Genomic DNA, 24,578 nt, shown 5'->3' with positions numbered 1-24,578 from the left:
TATCAGTCTGTAAACAAATGTCTGGCCAGGAGGAGTGTGGTCAGTGATATATAGTAAGTATTAGGACACAATTTCAAACCTGTAACGTTCCGAGCACAACCAGAGACGGAATCGAATGATGATGGTGAATGCAGTTTACTAGAGAACGGGGAAAGTCCATAAACATAAGCCAGATATACTTATGAGGGTCAACATCCAGAAAGCAGTCAACGAGGCAACCAAAACAGACAGGGAACAGGCAGAGAGGGTATTTCAATGACATAATCATAAATCCAAACAACCAGGGCCCACACAAAGACAGACTACGGCTCAAAAACATAACACATGCTGACGAAACAAACATGGGGTTTAAATACAGAGACTAATGAGGACTAATGAAGAGAATAATAGGCATAGATACAAACAAGGACACGGAACCAAAAGATGCCAAAACATGGATGCACGAGGAAACAAATCAGGAAGAAAACACAGGTAGAGTTGCCGTGAGAACCGCGATGCCAGGAAGGGGGCATCGTGACAAAATCCCCCTCTTGCATAATAATGGTCACATCTTTACTGATCTTGTCCAACATGAATAAATTGGATCTCACTTTCAAGTACTTGCTCATGAGCTCTAATCATATGTTGGGTGTACATCACATAAACAAAGGCCTTGTCAGCATATGCATCACTAAAAGTTAACCAAAAACATTATAACAAAAGTTATTTATAAAACCAGTTGAATTAAATCCCTGGGGAAGGTTATGATCCATAAAATACCAAGGGTGATAAAAAAACGTAATTAATTATTATTTTTTTCATATTTAAATTACATCACAATATAATCAAATATCAAAGTTTCACCTCTGCCGCATAAATATATCATTATTTGTAAATCTGCTTTCATGGTTACACTTTGCACCTTGAAATGACTGGCAGAAGAACAGGGCGATAATCACTGTGCAATGCATCTGATGTAGTTGGTGGTCAATGGTCCTTTCTATTTGACTTCTTGTTAAACAGTGACAAAAAGGTCTGTGCTCTATGTCTGCTCCTGCAATATAAAACCCTTCTTTAACCCTTCTGGATGCTTATTTTTCATACCATTTGCACTAAGCCTGTAAAGACAACATGGAGTTTGTGACTTGGCTGAATGTATTCATTTTTATGACTATAACTGGTAAGTCCTGTTGATTTTGTCCTGTTTTTCTTAAGTTTTGATTTAAGTCCTGTTGATTTTCATAAGTCTTTTCTTCACTGAACACTAAAAACACTGCTTTGGAAAAGCATCTTTAAAACTTATTTTCTAATTAAAGAATATTGATTGACTTTGCATTAGAGAAAGTCATCATGCCTGTATATTTAATGATGTGAGAAATTACATTGATACACACAGTGAAATCCTGAGTATTGAATTAATACTTGAGGTATTAAACACATACAGGATTTGTTTAAGTTCAGCTGGACACATGAATATTCCAAGAACTGATTAATCACTGGATGCTTTGCTGAATAATGAATCAATGAGTCAATATGGAAGTTATAACCCAAAGCAAACAGAAGGTATTAGAAAACATTTAGTCAAAATTGCATTTGACAGATTGAATACTTAAGAAATTTTACTTTCATGAGAAATTGTGTTTCAGCCTGTGAAAATAGTGAAATTAGGCAAGTGATTATTACCTCAATAAGGGTGAGTATACTTGCACTTGTAAAAGGGGTACAATTATTATCATCTTCGTCAAGAAATTTTGGCACTACAGAGGGAGCGAGAGGCGAGCGAAAGTTCAAAAATCTTTATTCTCCACGACAAATACAAAGTAAGCGGGTTGCAAGGCAGCAGTGTGCAAAATAAACAAAGGAAAGAAGAATGTAATAAAAAGGCTTGCACGGGATCCAGTACTGAAGACAGTTCGGTGAAAACTCGCAGGCAACGTGCAGCGGCGGCGGCAGGAACCCGTGGGCTTATACAAGCAAACGAAAGAGGGAGAAGTGAGGAACAGGTAATGCAGAGCTATAGTGACGCAGACGCAAAAGCTAAGAGTGAGATTTATTTACGGCCAATCCAAAAGTCTGGGTCAGTAGCTCAGTCCAAAGTCATGGAACACACAACTAACTCTCTCAACATAAAAACAAAACAAGGCTAAAGGAACGGTGCATACAGAGACTACAGACAAACAAGAGCAAGGAAATAAACCAGAAACAAGTGAAACGAAGGGCAGAATTAACAGAACGAAAATGAGAGCACATGGAGAAAACCAGAAAGTAAACCACAACAGAAGACGGGACAGGGTAGCTAGGTTGACACCAACTGTGACAACTAAAAATGATTCTTAAGTACCAAGAATAAAACTATGGATGAATAAATATAATTCTTTATTCAATATCATTACATTTATTATATCCAACTGCTTCATATTATTCTTCATAATATTTTGTTCCATGTATTATTATTACCTTTGATCCATTATCTCTCAGCTCCCTAATTCTGCCCCTCTCCCATGTTGTTTTTTGGGACACTTGTTGTTTTGCCTCATCCTGAAATATAACAAGGGCAGATTCTGAAGATAAGTGGAATTAGGAAACTGAGAGATAAATTTACCAATAATAAAATAAAATAAAAATAAATGTACTTTTAAATAAAGTAAAATTATTTTAATCATATTTACTGTTGTGGGCATAGAAAAAAGGAGAAAGCAAATTCAAGCAAAAAAACAAAACCTGAACATAAACTAATAGGAACAAAAGAAAAGCAACATAACAAAAATGACAAACAGACACCAAACACAAAAGGTGGATTATAAAAATCAGAACATAATGACAAAACCCACAGGTGGTGTGGACAATGAGGTGAGACGTCGGGCGTAGAACAAACCTAAAGAAACAAAAGCCATGTCCAACGCCACCGGTGCTTGACAGAAGCTACTTTCAGGGGGGCAACGTCACAGTACCTCCTACCAAACGCACACCTCCCAGCGCCTGTGCACTCTGGTGGTAGCAAAGCATTTCTTGGAGGACACAATGTCTCCCAAGGCATGGAGGACTTTATATCTCACAAGCCCTGGGCATGGCAACACTGCATCCATGGAGCATAATGGATACCCTCCTTCTCCATGGAATTCATTTGAGGTCACCTGGATGCATGCAGGCGCAGAGACGGCAGCCTGTTTCCTTGACTGGACCGCTCTTGGACTTCCTTTGTTGATCCCCTTACATGAACAGGGTGTTAAGACCTTTGCGTCAAGGAGACTCTCTTCACTGACTGAGCGACCGCCACCATGAAAAACACCCTGGGCAGGGCTCCAGACATACTGGCCTGTTCACATAGCAATCATGCATGAATCAGTTATCCCCTAGAAAGCAGGGCTCAGGGTTCCACTAGGAAAACATTTCCGGGGGGGAACCCCTTCTCTAGAGCCATGGGGGTTCTGGATACCAAGCTCGAGGTCCTCCAGGACAGGCTACTGAAGACTTGGGTAGATGTCTTCTTTGGGTGGAACTCATGTCATGAATTCCTTGCTGTCTCAGACAAGGAAGTTAGATCAGGATAGTAGTAGTTTCAGTGTCCCCGGTGAGCATCAGGGAACCATCCATCCTTCCCGGGTGTACTCCTTGACTTCCATGCCCTCACAGGGAGTTCTGGGGCAGAATAAGCCCCCAGTGAGCCTCAGGGAACACCACAGCTGAGACCACCATTTTCTGAAACTGCTAAATTCTGGGAGACATTTTTGCTTTCTGAACCTAAGTTATCCACCTCTGATGTTAGACCAGGCTTACATTTGTCTGTTTAGGGCAGACTAGCAAATCCAATCACCCCAGAATATATTAACTACCATGTGTAGAAACTCTCAGGGCAGACATTAAGGTCACAGAGATCTGAGCAGAAAATAAAATCAGTGAAATGGCCTCACTTACTATTGGACCTCAGTTATTATTACAGATGTAATTTCCCCTTCAAAACAATTCCAAGCTTCGTTCCTCTTGTATCATCTTGCTTGCTTCACCAGTTCTTTCACAGTTTCTCCAAACTGTTTTAGATCCTACTTGCCTACTTCTTTGCAGGTGTTTCATCTTTACCTCAGTGCTCTGAAAGTAACCTGACCATCAGTGGAGGCGATTTCACCCTCTCCAAGATGTATATTGATGGAAGTATACTGAGATACCACTGCCCAGAGGGTTATTATCCACATCCTGTGAAATTACGGCAGTGTTACAGAGGGCGTTGGGATCCTGCACCTACCAGAAAACAGCCAGAGTGCAAACGTAAGCAGCACATCATTCTTTAACACTTCTCCTAGTCTCTCATAAATGACACATTGTCCTTCATTCTAGATATTTGTCTCACTATATTTTCATTCTTTAGGGGTGACTTGCCCTAATCCAAATGTTCTGAACAATGGAATCGTGGACCCCTACAAGAGGATTTACTACATAAATGACACAATAACTTTTAGGTGTCACTCTGATTACACCTTCCGTGGCTCCTCCACCCGTGTGTGCCAGGCTAATGGGAAGTGGAGTGGTGGCACACCCGTTTGTAGTCGTAACTGTACGTAAAGAGCTTTTCCACTGGTTCTGCTGCTTTTCATACCAAGCTAACATGTGTACAATCATTAAGCCGCAGCTAGGAAGGCGTCTCATGTTGAAATGTACCCAACCCACAGCTGACCACTGCCCTGATCCCGGCATTCCGCCTGGCGCCAGAAGAACAGGCCACATCTTCAACATCGATGATGCAGTTACCTACCGTTGCCATAACAACCTGAAATTGCTGGGTTCCAAAGTTCGTGTGTGTCAGGATGATGGACAGTGGTCAGGGCAAGAGCCAGAGTGCTACGGTGAAGAGTCTGGTCTACACATATCATACTGCTGCACATTACACTGAATAGCTTTCAAATGTAACGTGTTATCTACGAATAATATAAATTATGGTTTGTACAACCTTTACCAATATTGGAAACAGGCTTTTAGTCAGGCTGCCCCATAAAATAACTTTTGTAATAATTATTACGTGCACATGTAATAATTATTATTTACACATGTAACAATAATTATGCCCTGAGATAAGGCAACAACCTGTGGCCTTAGTGCCACTAAAATTGGAGTTGCAATATTCTATATGCTATGAACTATAATGAGTGTACTGATGTCACCTTTACTGTGTTCTTCATTTTAGCTGATTTCACGTATGACACTCCAGAGGAAGTAGCAGAGGCTTTTAGCAGTTCTCTACAGACTACTTTAACAATGAATGAGGAAACAGGTGTGTAGACTCCACAGCTCACATTTTGTAATGACTTTCATACCTTAAAACCTGAAAAACAGCACACCTCTTTTATTTGTAATGCATTATTTCATCTTCCCATTTCAGAAGTCTACTTTTAAGATTTATTTTAAGTGAATAATGATTATTTAAAGGCCCAAGACTTAAACCTTCATTTTCTTTTCTAATTATGTTAATCTTGCTCTTCTTTACACACCATGTGCATATATAAAATGTATCCTATGAATACAAAATCCAGTAAATGACTGATTTATTTAGACAGAATTTCTGTCCTTTCTACTGCAATTAAGTAGAAATAATGTTGTGTAATGCTTGCATAAACTTTACTCAAGGCTATACTACACTACCATTTAACTACAGAAAACTCAGGGGGCATCAATAGGTTATTTTGCAGCGAAGTCTAAGACATTCTTCTCCATCAACAGATCTAGCCCTTTGTGTCTACAGTAAGTTTAAAGTTTGCTTATGAGAAGATTAATACATTCATTGTTGGATGATTCCCAGTATCCCTGCGTAAATCATTACATTCAGCTCTGCTTGCGTTGTGTAGCAGGCTGTGAGTTTCTGGCAGCAGATTGTCAATCAAATGTCCTCACTGGAATATTAGGACCACGTCCAGAGTGTTTTCAGATAGGATTGATGAGCCAACTTAGTTGGGTTTTGAACAGGATTTTATCATATTTTCCTTATGTTTTTTACTTCAGAATTTGCTGAAGGTGTAATATAACACTCTACATACACAGATTATTGTTTTTAAAATATGTTCTTTATCTTTAATGCACACATAAAATTCACACCACATTAACAGTACACCTGTTCTTACATGTTTCAGATAAAGAAGGGAAGAGAATCAAACTGGAGCAGGGGGGAAAACTTAACATCTACATTGCCCTGGATGCATCTGACAGCATAGAGGAAGAAGATTTTAATAAAGCAAAGAATATCATTAAGCAACTTATAATAAAAGTAAGTTAATAAGAATGTTGGAATTCTTGGTTTTCAATTTACGACTCTTAATTCCAACACTTGTGACTGTTTTTATTTGTTGTTTTTTTCTGTACTAATATCTATTAATTTCTCATTCAGATTTATTCTAGATGTATGTTATTCAGTTACATGGCAAATACTTATAGAATGTCTGGAGTCCATATGAACTGTAAAGTCCAGTTATTCTCTCATTTACTCTCATTAACTGTTCCAGATTAGGATGGTCTCACATCAATTTAATCTTTACTGGATTTAAATTTAACCTTTTTTATCAACAGATTCGCTACTATCAGGTTTCCCCAAACTATGAGATCATTATTTTTGCCACAAAAGTTGAAACAATAATTAGTATTGCAAATTACAAGCAGCGTGATGATAAAAAGCTGGATACAATTCTTCAGGATCTGGATAATTACAAATTTGATGGTAAGCCTTTGGTAATCATGAGGTTCATTTCTTATTTTGGAACATTTGGTCCTAAAAATTCTGGTGTGATTTTTAAATTACGTACTGTCTCTTTTCATTACAATTGTTTTGGCAGCAAAAGGAAACAATGCAGGAAGCAACATTGCAAATGCCTTTGGAACAATTTTGGGAAGCATGCATTTTGAAAAGGCCAAAGATCAGGAGGCCTTTAATGAGACACATCATGTTATAATCATGTTCTCTGATGGTAATTACTTTTTTCAACAATATTTATCATTATATATAATGTTACTGTAATGCTGCAAGATGAGCCAGAAGTGTGCGGATAAGCCAAACAGTGTCTTTATTAGTAAAGGGACAATTCAAAATCATAGTCAAAAATCAGGCCAGGATCAAAACTGACAAGATAAAATATTCAGAGCAAAGGTATAGCTGAAGAGAAGCCAACACAGTCCAAAAACATAACCAGGAGAGCAGTCCAGAGGGCAACCAAATCAAAAATGGAAAATCCAAAACAACATCAGGTAATAGTAAAACTGATGCACAGGGAGCATGTTAACAGAAGAGAGCCACTCTGTATGCTCAAGGGAGCAGAGGCAATACTTCACAGTGATGCAGCTAACACGTAGGACTTAAATAGTGCTAGAAAACGTGTTTTGCATCTGTATTCCAGGGATGATGCTCTCCCCTGGGGATTCTGGGCAATGCAGTGAGGAACCATAATGGTAGCTTTGTTGGCTAGTTACTGTCAAGGTAAACTTATCGTTCTTGTTTCACTGTCTGCAGGTGTTTACAACGAAGGAGGGAACCCCAGTAAGAATGTTAAAGAAATCAAACAAATTGTGTACAATGGACAAGTTGAGAAACGGGATGAATATCTTGGTGAGGAAACCCTGCATTATATGATATACAGTTTGGATTCCTCTTTCTGTACTAGTGCTCCTAATTCTGTTAATAAATTCTTCCATTCATTAGATAGAATTTGTCCATTGTGGATTATTCTTCATAAGTGAGCTATAATTTGCTTTCGAGACAACCAAAATGCTATTTAAATGTGAATAAGACAAATTAGAATATCTGATCTTAAAACACATAAATACATAAAAACTTGAAAAAGTGCACTTTGATGGTCCACTGACACAGATATTGTCACATTTCAGATCTGTATGTGTTTGGTGTGGGTGATGATGTGCAAAGAGAAGACATTGATGACTGGGTAACAAAAAAACGGGATGAGAAGCATTTCTTTTTACTCCAGGATATGGAAAATGTGGAAGAAACCTTTGATCAAATGATTGGTACTTCTGTACTTCTCTCTGTTGTAGAGCTCACACAACTTTTGCATCACCATTAGTTGGCGGCATCATTATTACACTGCTTTAGTTGTAGTGGATTTTACTGTGCATTAAATAGAGAGATAGAGAGTGAAAGAGAGAGAGAAAGAGAAAGAGAGAGAGCGAAAGAGTGTGTGTGTGTGTGTGTGTGTGTGTGTGTGTGTGTGTGTGTGTGTGTGTGTGTGTGTGTGTGCATGTATCACACTATTTATTTGTTTCTTATATAGATGAGAGCACTAGTGTGAGCCTGTGTGGACTCTACAAAGACTATCACGATGGTACTCAATCAACCATGCGCCGTGGATACCCCTGGCTGATAAAAATTGATGTGACAGTGAGTATATCAAATAAATAGTCATTTGAACTATGTAATAATTGTTGCTGTATTGAGTTTATAACTAAAATTAAAATATATATTCAGATACGATAAAGAAACTACTTTGCCTCTGTATTTTTCTTGATGTCTGTCTGATTTTGTCAGCTATGAAGAAAAGTTCAAGAATTTTTCCTTTTCTTGTTCTCCACAGCATGAGGATGGTACAGTAGCCAACTGCTTAGGATCACTGGTCACTCCTACATTTATTCTAACTGCAGCCCATTGCTTTAGGTTTGGTGATATACCTGAAAATATTAAAGTTGGGGCACCCAATGTTAGAGGTACCATATGCAGTTGAAAAAAAACAGTCCTTTAAAGAAGTTTGAACAAAATAAAAATCCACAAGCATCATAAAATGTCATAAATGCTCTTTTTAATCCTTTTTTATTTGTGATCAGGCACCGCATTACCAAAAGTGAAGGAATACATACCTCACCCCAAATTCCAAATCAGAGATAAAGTGAAGGAGGGAATTTCAGAGTTCTATGAGTATGATGTTGCTCTCATTGAACTAGAGAAGAGTGTAATAATTGGTACTGATCTCAGGTAAGCAATCTGAGTGAATCCAACATCTTAATTTCAGTTTTCATAACATCCCATAACAGCATGACAATTATATATAACAATGACAATTACATGTGTGAATATACCTAGCCTGAGGTATATCCTAACTTTGTATTCTCGGTTACTTGTATACTAGAACCATATGCATCCCCTGCACCAAGGAGACGAGTGGGGCTCTAAGATTGTCTTCCAGTGGTGTGACTTGCAAACATCATAGTGAGTCAAAGACATCACTGAAAAACACATTTAGTGTTGATGTAGATATTAATGAGACAGACAGAAACTATAAAAACCCCAAAGAATTATGAAAAAAATCTGTAGGGGTCTAAGATTATTACATAGCCACCTAGCAGTTATGTCACATTAAACTTAAACTGAGGTTTAATTACAACTATGAAAATTGTTTTCTCTTTTTGTTCTTAGAGGAAGTGCTGATGAATAATGATCTTGTAAAAGCTAATTTCATGTCATCTAAGAAAAAGGATGATGTTGTTCCAAAAAGAAATGTCCAAATCAAACAAGGACATAAGGTAAAGACATCTTACAGTCTATTGTTTCTATGATTCAATTTATTATTTTAACTTCATGCAAGTGCCCAGCATGCCTTAATTATTGAAAAACTGTAGACAAGTGAAAACTCTCAGGGACGTTTGGCAGGAGTTGTGGTTTATGTCTGTTTTACAAGACCAGCATCCAAGACGGGAGTGCAAATGTCAAGGAAGAACAGGTCCAGTTCAGACATTGTCTAGCTTGTTCTGTTGTCAATATCATTCCACTGCATTCTTCTTGGAAAATTCCCACAATTCACTTTTCCTGCTGGATTTTCTGAAATTTTCAAGTGGACATTGAAAATGCAACTTTGGATTTATTTTATTGATGATTTTGTTGGTCTGCCAGGTGGCGGTCCTAGAACAGGCATTGTTGGTCACTGATTAGCTCAGTCCAATTGTTGAAACACACATTTGAGGCGGTCTAACTGACCAGATTTCAATAATGTTAGCTGGCAAGCATTGAGCAATCTTACAGAAATCTGGTGATATGAATGTTCTGGGTTTTTCACAAACTTGCCCACCTTTCCATTTTGGGATACAGAGAAGCAGGTTAGTTAAAATAGGGTGTTTATACTTGCTTAAATTATTATTGTTATAGATATGGGTGTAATTTTGCTTTGAAAGGTGCTGGGGATAAGAATGCTTACTGGTTGTTGCATTCAATTCTGCTGCCCCTCAAATTTGTGTTCCATTTAAGAAATCAGTACATGTGCATTCGTCAAAAAGAAATCTGGGAGTCAAAGGAAAAGGTTCACGAAATGTTTTATGGCTGTGTCTGTAAAGCCTAACTGTGATGAACAATACAAGGACCATCAGCACTATGTCTTAAAGTATATTTGTAGTATGATTGTTTTCTGTTTTGATAAAAATAATTTGTTTCCTTTCACAAAATGTCAGTTATGCACTGTTTAGCTTATTATCTCAGTGGTTTCCTATGGCAGACGTTAATGCTGTGTTTAGTAGGATTGCCAGTGTACCAGGCGTTGTTAGGTTCAACACGACTATTTCAGGTGAGCCCTGCTAGTGTTGTCCCTTATCACATCAGCTAAGGAACAAGGGATCATCAGTCTAAGAGGGCAGGCATGAATCATGGTTGAGAACTGCAGTGACAAGGCAGTTGTAGTTTATAGATTGCTTGGTTCACACCAGAGAACTGCAGTCTACAAAACCAGCCAGTAGGGGATTGCTGGAGTGAGTTCAGAATGACTTGATGGGCATCAGTTACAGGCGTGGACATGGTGGATCAGTGCACGATCTGGGCAATGCTGTTCATGGATGATGTCATCCAACCTGATGCATGGTGCAGAAGGCAAAGGCAGTTTGGCTGGTGAATACGATCCCTGTTTAAGCTGGAGCAGGCACTCGCCTCTGTACTTGCCATCAGAGGGATGGCAGAAGGTGGCTTTAAACTGTGAGGTGGTTAAAGCTACCTTCTACTTAGACAGAGTGGACTACACAAATAAGATGTTCATTTCGAAGGGAAGTTCAAACTGTGCAGGGACTGGTGTACAACAGCTTATCAGTACAAATGATGACTCAAGTTTACTCATCAGTCTCATCAAAATCATTGTGGCCTTGCTTATATTCTGAGAGAAGTTATATTAAGAGACGTTCAGTCTGCTTTAGCGCAGGTGCTAGTAACACCAAGGTCAGGATTACCAGAGAGCACACATACTGATAAATATGTCACTGTGGATACGAGCATCTGCTAAATTCCTTTAGTGCAAAAGTATCAAATATGCACATGAGAACTCACATTATTGCAGAAACTCAAGGTATCTGTGCAATGTGTGACACTTTGTATGATGTACAGCCACTTGAACACACAAATGTAAGCTGTAGAAAAAAAACCCTACCTTTATTAAACATAAACCCTCTAGGCTAGACTTTTTAAAGGAACCTATATTTAACTTAACAGCTCTAGTACATTTAACATTAGAATATAAGCCTGTACATGCTTCTTTCTCCCAAGCCTCAGTTATTAACATAAACCCATTAAAAAGCTTTCGTTAAAGGTGTAGGACCTAAAAACATTATGGTTATAGAGAAACATCAGCTAGAATCTTTATACCAGTCTTATCTGTGAATAGCTAAGCAGTGTGTCAAATGTACCCCTAATCAGTCCTTTGTATGCCACTACACAAAGTTAAAAACATCTGCTAATCTCATACTGTTTCCACCTTTTCCTTAGAGGGCCTCATGTATTGAAGATGCCAAAAAAGAATTAAATATCACAGATGAAAAAGCAGCGAAGATTATTACAGAAAACTTCCTGTGCACTGGTGGGGCTGAACTAAATCAAGTAGATGATATTTCATGCAAAGGTAATTTACCTTAAGTTGTTTGCTAATACACATGTCTGGCAGAGCTTCCCAGAATTAGACCAACTGCACTATAATCTTGGAATATAATATCAAATGGAAGATCTGTGTTGATATGATTACATAGTCTATTTGAAGATATCAGTTACATTGTAATTTTGTTTCACTCTAATGTCTGTTACTTCCAAACAGGTGATTCTGGTGGTGCTACATTTATAGAGCAAAAGTATCGTGTGATTCAGGTCAGTGTTTAAATCACCTCCTGCCTTCAAACTTTTATTTTTTGATGTAGTATTGCATTTAAATGTCTGTGAGCAGATGCCTTAAATAAGATGCCTCAAATAGTTGAACTATAAAATGTTTATGATTGATCTGAAATTTGCAGTCTAAGACCATGTCCTAGGAGAACTGTTAGTGTAACTGTTTGTTTTTTAATAGGTTGGAATCATCAGCTGGGGATTGAAGGATGTATGTAAAGACAAAACACAGTCTATCGAAACAGCCAGAGACTTCCACACAAACCTCTTCAGTCCAGAAGTGCAGGCTTTCCTTAAGAAATACCTGGGTGATGGAAAAAGAGGTGCTCCTCTAACATTTTTGTAAATCTAGAGACACGGAGGTCTGCATACAGTTTCTGGAAGTGTGTTATTTGTCCTCTTTTCTTAATAATACTTAATACTTAATAATAACACTGGTTTTTCATTACTGCAAGTCTGGAGCATTTATGGACAATGAGCCACAATAAATCATTTTGTATGTTGATTAAGATAATGTCCTGCATTTATTTACATAAGACCATTGCCTAATAATTACTGGAGCTCTAAGAACTAGAGCCTATCCTCAATCCAATTCCTTATTAAATGATTCCTCATTGATTAGATGCTACAAGGCAATATGAAAGAGCACATAAGAAGGATTACAGTGAATACCAACCTCACATCCGTTAGCAGAGATATCGTTTCTGTACTGGGTATGAAGCAACTCAGAGACCAGATGGGACTAATCTGGGATCTGAGTATTTTTCAGTCTCCTAACCACACACAAAATGGTTCTCGATCTGAGTGAACGTTCACTTTATCTGGGTCGAATAGTGATTCAGCTCAGCTGCCATCGACCTCAGTGAAAACAAGAGGAAGGGCCCCACCAGCTGCCCTTCACATGGGAAAAAAATGATTGGAGTACCCTTCTAGTGGCCCTATAAGATACCTTAAACTTGTACTTCCCTATGGGTGCCTTTCTAGTGAAAAAGGGTGCCATTATGAAGTGCCAGAAAGTGTGGAAAGCAGCTGATCTGCTGCTACTATTAATTAAGAGGGATATTTCAGTTGTCAATGATGTCATTGACGTATATAAACATATGGCCAAAAGAAGAATTCTGCCACCACCCACCATCTCCCTTACTGATTATAATCTAAACCATAGCTTTCTCACTGATGTCATAACATCTGTGTGTTTGTGTGTGTGGGTATGTTTGCGAAACAAAGGTTAATAGTTCCCTCTGTGTTTTACTTTATTTTAGGAATTTGTGAAATTAATATTTTAAAGGGTTATTGTTTCCCTTGTGTTTTATTATAGAGGCATGATTATACTTTTAATCTGGGTTGCCTAATAACAACTAATAACCATCCTTATCAAGGATGAGTGTCTCATCTTACATGATGCATTTTGCACACTGATAGGGCCATGTGTCGTGCAGGAGGAGCTCTTATTTTTTCAACCCTTATGAACAGTATGTCACAACTTGCGTGATTTGGCCCAACATGAACAATTTGGATCTCACTATCAACTATCTGCTCATGAGCTCTAATCATATGTTGGCTGTATATCACATAAACATATAGACCTTGCCAGCATATGCATCACTAAAAGTTAACACATTATAACTAAATTTATTTAAAAAAAATCAAACAGTTGAATTCAATCACTGGGGAAGGTTATGATCCATAAAATACCAAGGGTGATAAAAAAACGTAATTAATTTTTTTTTTTTTCATATTTAAATTACATCACAATATAATCAAATATCAAAGTTTCACCTCTGCCGCATAAATATATCATTATTTGTAAATCTGCTTTCATGGTTACACTTTGCACCTTGAAATGACTGGCAGAAGAACAGGGCGATAATCACTGTGCAATGCATCTGATGTAGTTGGTGGTCAATGGTCCTTTCTATTTGACTTCTTGTTAAACAGTGACAAAAAGGTCTGTGTTCTATGTCTGCTCCTGCAATATAAAATGCCTTTAACCCTTCTGGATGCTTATTTTTCATACCATTTGCACTAAGCCTGTAAAGACAACATGGAGTTTGTGACTTGGCTGAATGTATTCATTTTTATGACTATAACTGGTAAGTCCTGTTGATTTTGTCCTGTTTTTCTTAAGTTTTGATTTAAGTCCTGTTGATTTTCATAAGTCTTTTCTTCACTGAACACTAAAAACACTGCTTTGGAAAAGCATCTTTAAAACTTATTTTCTAATTAAAGAATATTGATTGACTTTGCATTAGAGAAAGTCATCATGCCTGTATATTTAATGATGTGAGAAATTACATTGATACACACAGTGAAATCCTGAGTATTGAATTAATACTTGAGGTATTAAACACATACAGGATTTGTTTAAGTTCAGCTGGACACATGAATATTCCAAGAACTGATTAATCACTGGATGCTTTGCTGAATAATGAATCAATGAGTCAATATGGAAGTTATAACCCAAAGCAAACAGAAGGTATTAGAAAACATTTAGTCAAAATTGCATTTGACAGATTGAATACTTAAGAAATTTTACTTTCATGAGAAATTGTGTTTCAGCCTGTGAAAATAGTGAAATTAGGCAAGTGATTATTACCTCAATAAGGGTGAGTATACTTGCACTTGTAAAAGGGGTACAATTATTATCATCTTCGTCAAGAAATTTTGGCACTACAGAGGGAGCGAGAGGCGAGCGAAAGTTCAAAAATCTTTATTCTCCACGACAAATACAAAGTAAGCGGGTTGCAAGGCAGCAGTGTGCAAAATAAACAAAGGAAAGAAGAATGTAATAAAAAGGCTTGCACGGGATCCAGTACTGAAGACAGTTCGGTGAAAACTCGCAGGCAACGTGCAGCGGCGGCGGCAGGAACCCGTGGGCTTATACAAGCAAACGAAAGAGGGAGAAGTGAGGAACAGGTAATGCAGAGCTATAGTGACGCAGACGCAAAAGCTAAGAGTGAGATTTATTTACGGCCAATCCAAAAGTCTGGGTCAGTAGCTCAGTCCAAAGTCATGGAACACACAACTAACTCTCTCAACATAAAAACAAAACAAGGCTAAAGGAACGGTGCATACAGAGACTACAGACAAACAAGAGCAAGGAAATAAACCAGAAACAAGTGAAACGAAGGGCAGAATTAACAGAACGAAAATGAGAGCACATGGAGAAAACCAGAAAGTAAACCACAACAGAAGACGGGACAGGGTAGCTAGGTTGACACCAACTGTGACAACTAAAAATGATTCTTAAGTACCAAGAATAAAACTATGGATGAATAAATATAATTCTTTATTCAATATCATTACATTTATTATATCCAACTGCTTCATATTATTCTTCATAATATTTTGTTCCATGTATTATTATTACCTTTGATCCATTATCTCTCAGCTCCCTAATTCTGCCCCTCTCCCATGTTGTTTTTTGGGACACTTGTTGTTTTGCCTCATCCTGAAATATAACAAGGGCAGATTCTGAAGATAAGTGGAATTAGGAAACTGAGAGATAAATTTACCAATAATAAAATAAAATAAAAATAAATGTACTTTTAAATAAAGTAAAATTATTTTAATCATATTTACTGTTGTGGGCATAGAAAAAAGGAGAAAGCAAATTCAAGCAAAAAAAAAAAACCTGAACATAAACTAATAGGAACAAAAGAAAAGCAACATAACAAAAATGACAAACAGACACCAAACACAAAAGGTGGATTATAAAAATCAGAACATAATGACAAAACCCACAGGTGGTGTGGACAATGAGGTGAGACGTCGGGCGTAGAACAAACCTAAAGAAACAAAAGCCATGTCCAACGCCACCGGTGCTTGACAGAAGCTACTTTCAGGGGGGCAACGTCACAGTACCTCCTACCAAACGCACACCTCCCAGCGCCTGTGCACTCTGGTGGCAGCAAAGCATTTCTTGGAGGACACAATGTCTCCCAAGGCATGGAGGACTTTATATCTCACAAGCCCTGGGCATGGCAACACTGCATCCATGGAGCATAATGGATACCCTCCTTCTCCATGGAATTCATTTGAGGTCACCTGGATGCATGCAGGCGCAGAGACGGCAGCCTGTTTCCTTGACTGGACCGCTCTTGGACTTCCTTTGTTGATCCCCTTACATGAACAGGGTGTTAAGACCTTTGCGTCAAGGAGACTCTCTTCACTGACTGAGCGACCGCCACCATGAAAAACACCCTGGGCAGGGCTCCAGACATACTGGCCTGTTCACATAGCAATCATGCATGAATCAGTTATCCCCTAGAAAGCAGGGCTCAGGGTTCCACTAGGAAAACATTTCCGGGGGGGAACCCCTTCTCTAGAGCCATGGGGGTTCTGGATACCAAGCTCGAGGTCCTCCAGGACAGGCTACTGAAGACTTGGGTAGATGTCTTCTTTGGGTGGAACTCATGTCATGAATTCCTTGCTGTCTCAGACAAGGAAGTTAGATCAGGATAGTAGTAGTTTCAGTGTCCCCGGTGAGCATCAGGGAACCATCCATCCTTCCCGGGTGTATTCCTGGACTTCCATGCCTGCACAGGGAGTTCTGGGGCAGAATAAGCCCCCAGTGAGCCTCAGGGAACACCACAGCTGAGACCACCATTTTCTGAAACTGCTAAATTCTGCGAGACATTTTTGCTTTCTGAACCTAAGTTATCCACCTCTGATTTTAGACCAGGCTTACATTTGTCTGTTTAGGGCAGACTAGCAAATCCAATCACCCCAGAATATATTAACTACCATGTGTAGAAACTCTCAGGGCAGACATTAAGGTCACAGAGATCTGAGCAGAAAATACAATCAGTGAAATGGCCTCACTTACTATTGGACCTCAGTTATTATTACAGATGTAATTTCCCCTTCAAAACAATTCCAAGCCTCGTTCCTCTTGTATCATCTTGCTTGCTTCACCAGTTCTTTCACAGTTTCTGCAAACTGTTTTAGATCCCACTTGCCTACTTCTTTGCAGGTGTTTCATCTTTACCTCAGTGCTCTGAAAGTAACCTGACCATCAGTGGAGGCGATTTCACCCTCTCCAAGATGTATATTGATGGAAGTATACTGAGATACCACTGCCCAGAAGGTTATTATCCACATCCTGTGAAATTACGGCAGTGTTACAGAGGGCGTTGGGATCCTGCACCTACCAGAAAACAGCCAGAGTGCAAACGTAAGCAGCACATCATTCTTTAACACTTCTCCTAGTCTCTCATAAATGACACATTGTCCTTCATTCTAGATATTTGTCTCACTATATTTTCATTCTTTAGGGGTGACTTGCCCTAATCCAAATGTTCTGAACAATGGAATCGTGGACCCCTACAAGAGGATTTACTACATGAATGACACAACAACTTTTAGGTGTCACTCTGATTACACCTTCCGTGGCTCCTCCACCCGTGTGTGCCAGGCTAATGGGAAGTGGAGTGGTGGCACACCCGTTTGTAGTCGTAACTGTACGTAAAGAGCTTTTCCACTGGTTCTGCTGCTTTTCATACCAAGCTAACATGTGTACAATCATTAAGCCGCAGCTAGGAAGGCGTCTCATGTTGAAATGTACCCAACCCACAGCTGACCACTGCCCTGATCCCGGCATTCCGCCTGGTGCCAGCAGAACAGGCCACATCTTCAACATCGATGATGCAGTTACCTACCGTTGCCATAACAACCTGAAATTGCTGGGTTCCAAAGTTCGTGTGTGTCAGGATGATGGACAGTGGTCAGGGCAAGAGCCAGAGTGCTACGGTGAAGAGTCTGGTCTACACATATCATACTGCTGCACATCACACTGAATAGCTTTCAAATGTAACGTGTTATCTACGAATAATATAAATTATGGTTTGTACAACCTTTACCAATATTGGAAACAGGCATTTAGTCAGGCTGCCCCATAAAATAACTTTTGTAATAATTATTACATGCACATGTAATAATTATTATTTACACATGTAACAATAATTATGCCCTGAGATAAGGCAACAACCTGTGGCCTTAGTGCCACTAAAATTGGAGTTGCAATATTCTATATGCTATGAACTATAATGAGTGTACTGATGTCACCTTTACTGTGTTCTTCATTTTAGCTGATTTCACGTATGACACTCCAGAGGAAGTAGCAGAGGCTTTTAGCAGTTCTCTACAGACTACTTTAACAATGAATGAGGAAACAGGTGTGTAGACTCCACAGCTCACATTTTGTAATGACTTTCATACCTTAAAACCTGAAAAACAGCACACCTCTTTTATTTGTAATGCATTATTTCATCTTCCCATTTCAGAAGTCTACTTTTAAGATTTATTTTAAGTGAATAATGATTATTTAAAGGCCCAAGACTTAAACCTTCATTTTCTTTTCTAATTATGTTAATCTTGCTCTTCTTTACACACCATGTGCATATATAAAATGTATCCTATGAATACAAAATCCAGTAAATGACTGATTTATTTAGACAGAATTTCTGTCCTTTCTACTGCAATTAAGTAGAAATAATGTTGTGTAATGCTTGCATAAACTTTACTCAAGGCTATACTACACTACCATTTAACTACAGAAAACTCAGGGGGCGTCAATAGGTTATTTTGCAGCGAAGTCTAAGACATTCTTCTCCATCAACAGATCTAGCCCTTTGTGTCTACAGTAAGTTTAAAGTTTGCTTATGAGAAGATTAATACATTCATTGTTGGTTGATTCCCAGCATCCCTGCGTAAATCATTACATTCAGCTCTGCTTGCGTTGTGTAGCAGGCTGTGAGTTTCTGGCAGCAGATTGTCAATCAAATGTCCTCACTGGAATATTAGGACCACGTCCAGAGTGTTTTCAGATAGGATTGATGAGCCAACTTAGTTGGGTTTTGAACAGGATTTTATCATATTTTCCTTATGTTTTTTACTTCAGAATTTGCTGAAGGTGTAATATAACACTCTACATACACAGATTATTGTTTTTAAAATATGTTCTTTATCTTTAATGCACACATAAAATTCACACCACATTAACAGTACACCTGTTCTTACATGTTTCAGATAAAGAAGGGAAGAGAATCAAACTGGAGCAGGGGGGAAAACTTAACATCTACATTGCCCTGGATGCATCTGACAGCATAGAGGAAGAAGATTTTAATAAAGCAAAGAATATCATTAAGCAACTTATAATAAAAGTAAGTTAATAAGAATGTTGGAATTCTTGGTTTTCAATTTACGACTCTTAATTCCAACACTTGTGACTGTTTTTATTTGTTGTTTTTTTCTGTACTAATATCTATTAATTTCTCATTCAGATTTATTCTTGATTTGGGCAACCAAATCAAAAATGGAAAATCCAAAACAACATCAGGTAATAGTAAAACTGATGCACAGGGAGCATGTTAACAGAAGAGAGCCACTCTGTATGCTCAAGGGAGCAGAGGCAATACTTCACAGTGATGCAGCTAACACGTAGGACTTAAATAGTGCTAGAAAACGTGTTTTGCATCTGTATTCCAGGGATGATGCTCTCCCCTGGGGATTCTGGGCAATGCAGTGAGGAACCGTAATGGTAGCTTTGTTGGCTAGTTACTGTCAAGGTAAACTTATCGTTCTTGTTTCACTGTCTGCAGGTGTTTACAACGAAGGAGGGAACCCCAGTAAGAATGTTAAAGAAATCAAACAAATTGTGTACAATGGACAAGTTGAGAAACGGGATGAATATCTTGGTGAGGAAACCCTGCATTATATGATATACAGTTTGGATTCCTCTTTCTGTACTAGTGCTCCTAATTCTGTTAATAAATTCTCCCATTCATTAGATAGAATTTGTCCATTGTGGATTATTCTTCATAAGTGAGCTATAATCTGCTTTCGAGACAACCAAAATGCTATTTAAATGTGAATAAGACAAATTAGAATATCTGATCTTAAAATACATAAATACATAAAAACTTTAAAAAGTGCACTTTGATGGTCCACTGACACAGATATTGTCACATTTCAGATCTGTATGTGTTTGGTGTGGGTGATGATGTGCAAAGAGAAGACATTGATGACTGGGTAACAAAAAAACGGGATGAGAAGCATTTCTTTTTACTCCAGGATATGGAAAATGTGGAAGAAACCTTTGATCAAATGATTGGTACTTCTGTACTTCTCTCTGTTGTAGAGCTCACACAACTTTTGCATCACCATTAGTTGGCTGCATCATTATTACACTGCTTTAGTTGTAGTGGATTTTACTGTGCATTAAATAGAGAGATAGAGAGTGAAAGAGAGAGAGAAAGAGAAAGAGAAAGAGAGAGAGTGAAAGAGTGTGTGTGTGTGTGTGTGTGTGTATCACACTATTTATTTGTTTCTTATATAGATGAGAGCACTAGTGTGAGCCTGTGTGGACTCTACAAAGACTATCACGATGGTACTCAATCAACCATGCGCCGTGGATACCCCTGGCTAATAAAAATTGATGTGACAGTGAGTATATCAAATAAATAGTCATTTGAACTATGTAATAATTGTTGCTGTATTGAGTTTATAACTAAAATTCAAATATATATTCAGATACGATAAAGAAACTACTTTGCCTCTGTATTTTTCTTGATGTCTGTCTGATTTTGTCAGCTATGAAGAAAAGTTCAAGAATTTTTCCTTTTCTTGTTCTCCACAGCATGAGGATGGTACAGTAGCCAACTGCTTAGGATCACTGGTCACTCCTACATTTATTCTAACTGCAGCCCATTGCTTTAGGTTTGGTGATATACCTGAAAATATTAAAGTTGGGGCACCCAATGTTAGAGGTACCATATGCAGTTGAAAAAAAACAGTCCTTTAAAGAAGTTTGAACAAAATAAAAATCCACAAGGATCATAAAATGTCATAAATGCTCTTTTTAATCCTTTTTTATTTGTGATCAGGCACCGCATTACCAAAAGTGAAGGAATACATACCTCACCCCAAATTCCAAATCAGAGATAAAGAGAAGGAGGGAATTTCAGAGTTCTATGAGTATGATGTTGCTCTCATTGAACTAGAGAAAAGTGTAATAATTGGTATTGATCTCAGGTAAGCAATCTGAGTGAATCCAACATCTTAATTTCAGTTTTCATAACATCCCATAACAGCATGACAATTATATATAACAATGACAATTACATGTGTGAATATACCTAGCCTGAGGTATATCCTAACTTTGTATTCTCGGTTACTTGTATACTAGAACCATATGCATCCCCTGCACCAAGGAGACGAGTGGGGCTCTAAGATTGTCTTCCAGTGGTGTGACTTGCAAACATCATAGTGAGTCAAAGACATCACTGAAAAACACATTTAGTGTTGATGTAGATATTAATGAGACAGACAGAAACTATAAAAACCCCAAAGAATTATGAAAAAAATCTGTAGGGGTCTAAGATTATTACATAGCCACCTAGCAGTTATGTCACATTAAACTTAAACTGAGGTTTAATTACAACTATGAAAATTGTTTTCTCTTTTTGTTCTTACAGAGGAAGAGCTGATGAATAATGATCTTGTAACTGCTAAGTTCATGTCATCTAAAAAAATGGGTGATGTTGTTCCAAAAAAAAATGTCCAAATCAAAGAAGGATATAAGGTAAAGACATCATACAGTCCATTGTTTCTAAGGTTATTTTTTTTCTTTTAACTTTTCATCTCACATGCTTATGCAAGTGCCCAGCATGCCTTTAATTATTGAAAAATTGCAGACAAGTGAAAGATCCCAGGGATATTTGGCAGGAGTTGTGGTTTATGTCTGTTTTACAAGGCCAGCACCCAAGACGGGAGTGCAAATGTTAAGGAAGAGCCCTCTAGGTTAGACTTTTTAAAGGAACCTATATTTAACTTACCAGTTCTAGTACCTCTAGGCTAGACTTTTTAAAGGAACCTATATTTAACTTACCAGTTCTAGTACATTTAACATTAGTATATAAGCCTGTGCATGCTTTTTTCTTCCAAGCCTCAGTTATTAACATAAACCCATTAAAAAGCTTTCGTTAAAGGTGCAGGACCTAAAAACATTATGGTTATAGAGAAACATCTATTTGAATCTTTATACCAGTCTTATCTGTGAATAGCTAAGCAGTGTGTCAAATGTACCCCTAATCATTCCTTTGTATGCCACTACACAAAGTTAAAGACATCTGCTAATCTCATACTGTTTCCAAATTTTCCCTAGAGGGCCTCATGTATTGAAGATGCCAAAAAAGAATTAAATATCACAGATGAACAAGCAGCGAAGATTATTACAGACAACTTCCTGTGCACTGGTGGGGCTGAACTAAATCAAGTAGATGATATTTCATGCAAAGGTAATTTACCTTAAGTTGTTTGCTAATACACATGTCTGGCAGGGCAGAATTAGACCAACTGCACTATAATCTTGGAATATAATATCAAATGGAAGATCTGTGCTGATATGATTACATGGTCTATTTGAAGATATCAGTTACATTGTAATTTTGTTTCTGTTCAAATTTTATCCTTTTATATAAGGAAATAAATATATAAACTGACCATTAATTTTATGGGTTCTCACTCTAATGTCTGTTACTTCCAAACAGGTGATTCTGGTGGTGCTACATTTATAGAGCAAAAGTATCGTGTGATTCAGGTCAGTGTTTAAATCACCTCCTGCCTTCAAACTTTTATTTTTTGATGTAGTATTGCATTTAAATGTCTGTGAGCAGATGCCTCAAATAAGATGCCTCAAATAGTTGAACTATAAAATGTTTATGATTGATCTGAAATTTGCAGTCTAAGACCATGTCCTAGGAGAACTGTTAGTGTAACTGTTTGTTTTTTAATAGGTTGGAATCATCGGCTGGGGATTGAAGGATGTATGTAAAGACAAAACACAGTCTATCGAAACAGCCAGAGACTTCCACACAAACCTCTTCAGTCCAGAAGTGCAGGCTTTCCTTAAGAAATACCTGGGTGATGGAAAAAGAGGTGCTCCTCTAACATTTTTGTAAATCTAGAGACATGGAGGTCTGCTTATAGTTTCTGGAAGCATGTTATTTGTCCTCTTTTCATTTTTTTGGTTTTTCATTACTGCAAGTCTGGAGCATTTATGGACAATGAGCCACAATAAATCATTTTGTATGCTGATTAAGAAACTGTCCAGTATTTATTTATAAATTAAATTTGTTTTCATCTTAAACAAAAGGAGAAGTGCTACATTAGGCCAATGCTGTATGACATATTCTTTTGTACATTACATATTATATACAGTACAAAAGAGGACTACCAAGCCCAGTGGTAAGCCTTTGGTAATCTTGACGTGCATGTCTTTTTTATAATGTTAGGTCCTAAAAATGCTTTTGAAATATATATTTTAAAATTTTGTGTTGTCTCATTTCATTACAATGGTATTTTGTAATTGGTAGCAAAAGGAAACAATACAGGATCCAACACTGCAAAAACCTATGGAGTAGTTTTGGACTGCATCAATTTTGAAAAGGCCAGAGATCAAGAGGCCTTTAATGATATACATCATGTTATAATCATGTTAATTGATGGTAATGACCTTTTTATTCTACAATATTTTCATCATAATATAATGTTACTGTCACTGTAAATGTACGGTTGCTATTTTACTGTCTGTAGGTGTTTCTTTTTCAGAATTATTTGGGAAAAACATGTCTAAAAGGTTGTGGAGAATTTGGTCACTGTTACATGTTTTTGTCGCGAATGGCCACCCTCCTGGCGTCCCTGTTTCCGTGGTTTGACTGTCGAGTCTCTGTTTTCCTTTACTTGTTGTTCCGTTCCTTGGTTTCGTTTCCTCCGCCCCTCGTCTGTTTTTCCACGCCTGTTATTACGTTCACCTGTGTGTGGTTTAGAGTTGATTAGTTCATATATTTAAACCCTGTCTGGTTTCTTGTGTCTCGGGTATTTAGTGTCTGTAAGTAGGTTCATTGTTTAGCCACTGCATGTAAAAGCTCATTCATTCATTCATTCATTCATTCATTCATTCATTCATTCATGCATGCATGCATGCATGCATGCCTTCGTTCATTCAAGTCTCCGTGTGTTTCGTTCTAGCCGCTGTTCGTGTTTATTAGTTGTTCGCGTACCCTATCTCTTGTTCTAATCATGCACCCCCGTACTCTGTGTTGGTTCTATGACCCTGGACTACCCTTACGACTACGACTCTGGATTTGCCCTTAATGAATCTCGCTCTTTTCCACACGTGTCCGCCTCCTTAACGCTCAACGTTACAGTTAAGTAGGTAGCTTTAAAATAATGTGAAACGGTTTAATATATTGATCAATAACAATTGTTAAAGTTGGTATAATATTGTACTAGTATTGTAAAGGTTCAAGAAGATGGCTAAGAATTTGTGAAAGTGTTATGCATTTAAACACTTTTGTAATCGACACTTAAATGCCATCAAGGCAGTCACTGACTGCTCTCTTTGAACTTTTAGAGGTAGAAATGTTGTTCTTTAACAACTTTGGCTTTGTTTTGGTTACTGGGGTACTTTAGCATCTCTTTTGTTTACTCCTGTTTT

The 24,578-nt window shown here is 37.9% G+C and overlaps 2 protein-coding genes across 2 annotated transcripts; both read left to right on the top strand.

The window, feature by feature from the left end:
* Positions 1-1,004: 1,004 nt before the first annotated feature.
* Positions 1,005-12,593, top strand: LOC118241546 (complement factor B-like). The gene is made up of 18 exons (XM_081718937.1): positions 1,005-1,159; positions 4,042-4,242; positions 4,343-4,528; positions 4,644-4,817; positions 5,156-5,242; positions 6,096-6,229; positions 6,529-6,676; positions 6,792-6,923; positions 7,463-7,558; positions 7,837-7,974; positions 8,238-8,344; positions 8,538-8,667; positions 8,785-8,932; positions 9,087-9,166; positions 9,374-9,480; positions 11,693-11,825; positions 12,015-12,064; positions 12,261-12,593. Exons 1-18 carry the CDS (start codon positions 1,111-1,113, stop codon positions 12,423-12,425), a joined length of 2,265 nt encoding a protein of 754 aa, XP_081575063.1. The 5' UTR covers positions 1,005-1,110; the 3' UTR covers positions 12,426-12,593.
* Positions 12,594-14,016: 1,423 nt separating this feature from the next.
* On the top strand, positions 14,017-23,660 carry LOC113568769 (complement factor B-like). Its single transcript, XM_081719025.1, has 20 exons — positions 14,017-14,172; positions 17,055-17,255; positions 17,356-17,541; positions 17,657-17,830; positions 18,169-18,255; positions 19,109-19,242; positions 19,363-19,373; positions 19,482-19,519; positions 19,609-19,776; positions 20,055-20,192; positions 20,418-20,524; positions 20,718-20,847; positions 20,965-21,112; positions 21,267-21,346; positions 21,556-21,662; positions 22,245-22,377; positions 22,630-22,679; positions 22,876-23,017; positions 23,300-23,326; positions 23,455-23,660. The coding sequence occupies exons 1-20, from the start codon at positions 14,124-14,126 to the stop codon at positions 23,643-23,645; spliced, it is 2,301 nt and encodes a 766-aa protein (XP_081575151.1). The 5' UTR covers positions 14,017-14,123; the 3' UTR covers positions 23,646-23,660.
* Positions 23,661-24,578: the final 918 nt, after the last annotated feature.

The sequence above is a fragment of the Electrophorus electricus genome, chromosome 8 (genome assembly GCF_041902795.1).
Source record: "Electrophorus electricus isolate QZ-2024a chromosome 8, ASM4190279v1, whole genome shotgun sequence".
Lineage (NCBI taxonomy): Eukaryota > Metazoa > Chordata > Actinopteri > Gymnotiformes > Gymnotidae > Electrophorus > Electrophorus electricus.
The sequence above is the reverse complement of the archived record's forward strand: the minus strand, read 5'-3'. Positions and strand labels throughout refer to the sequence as shown.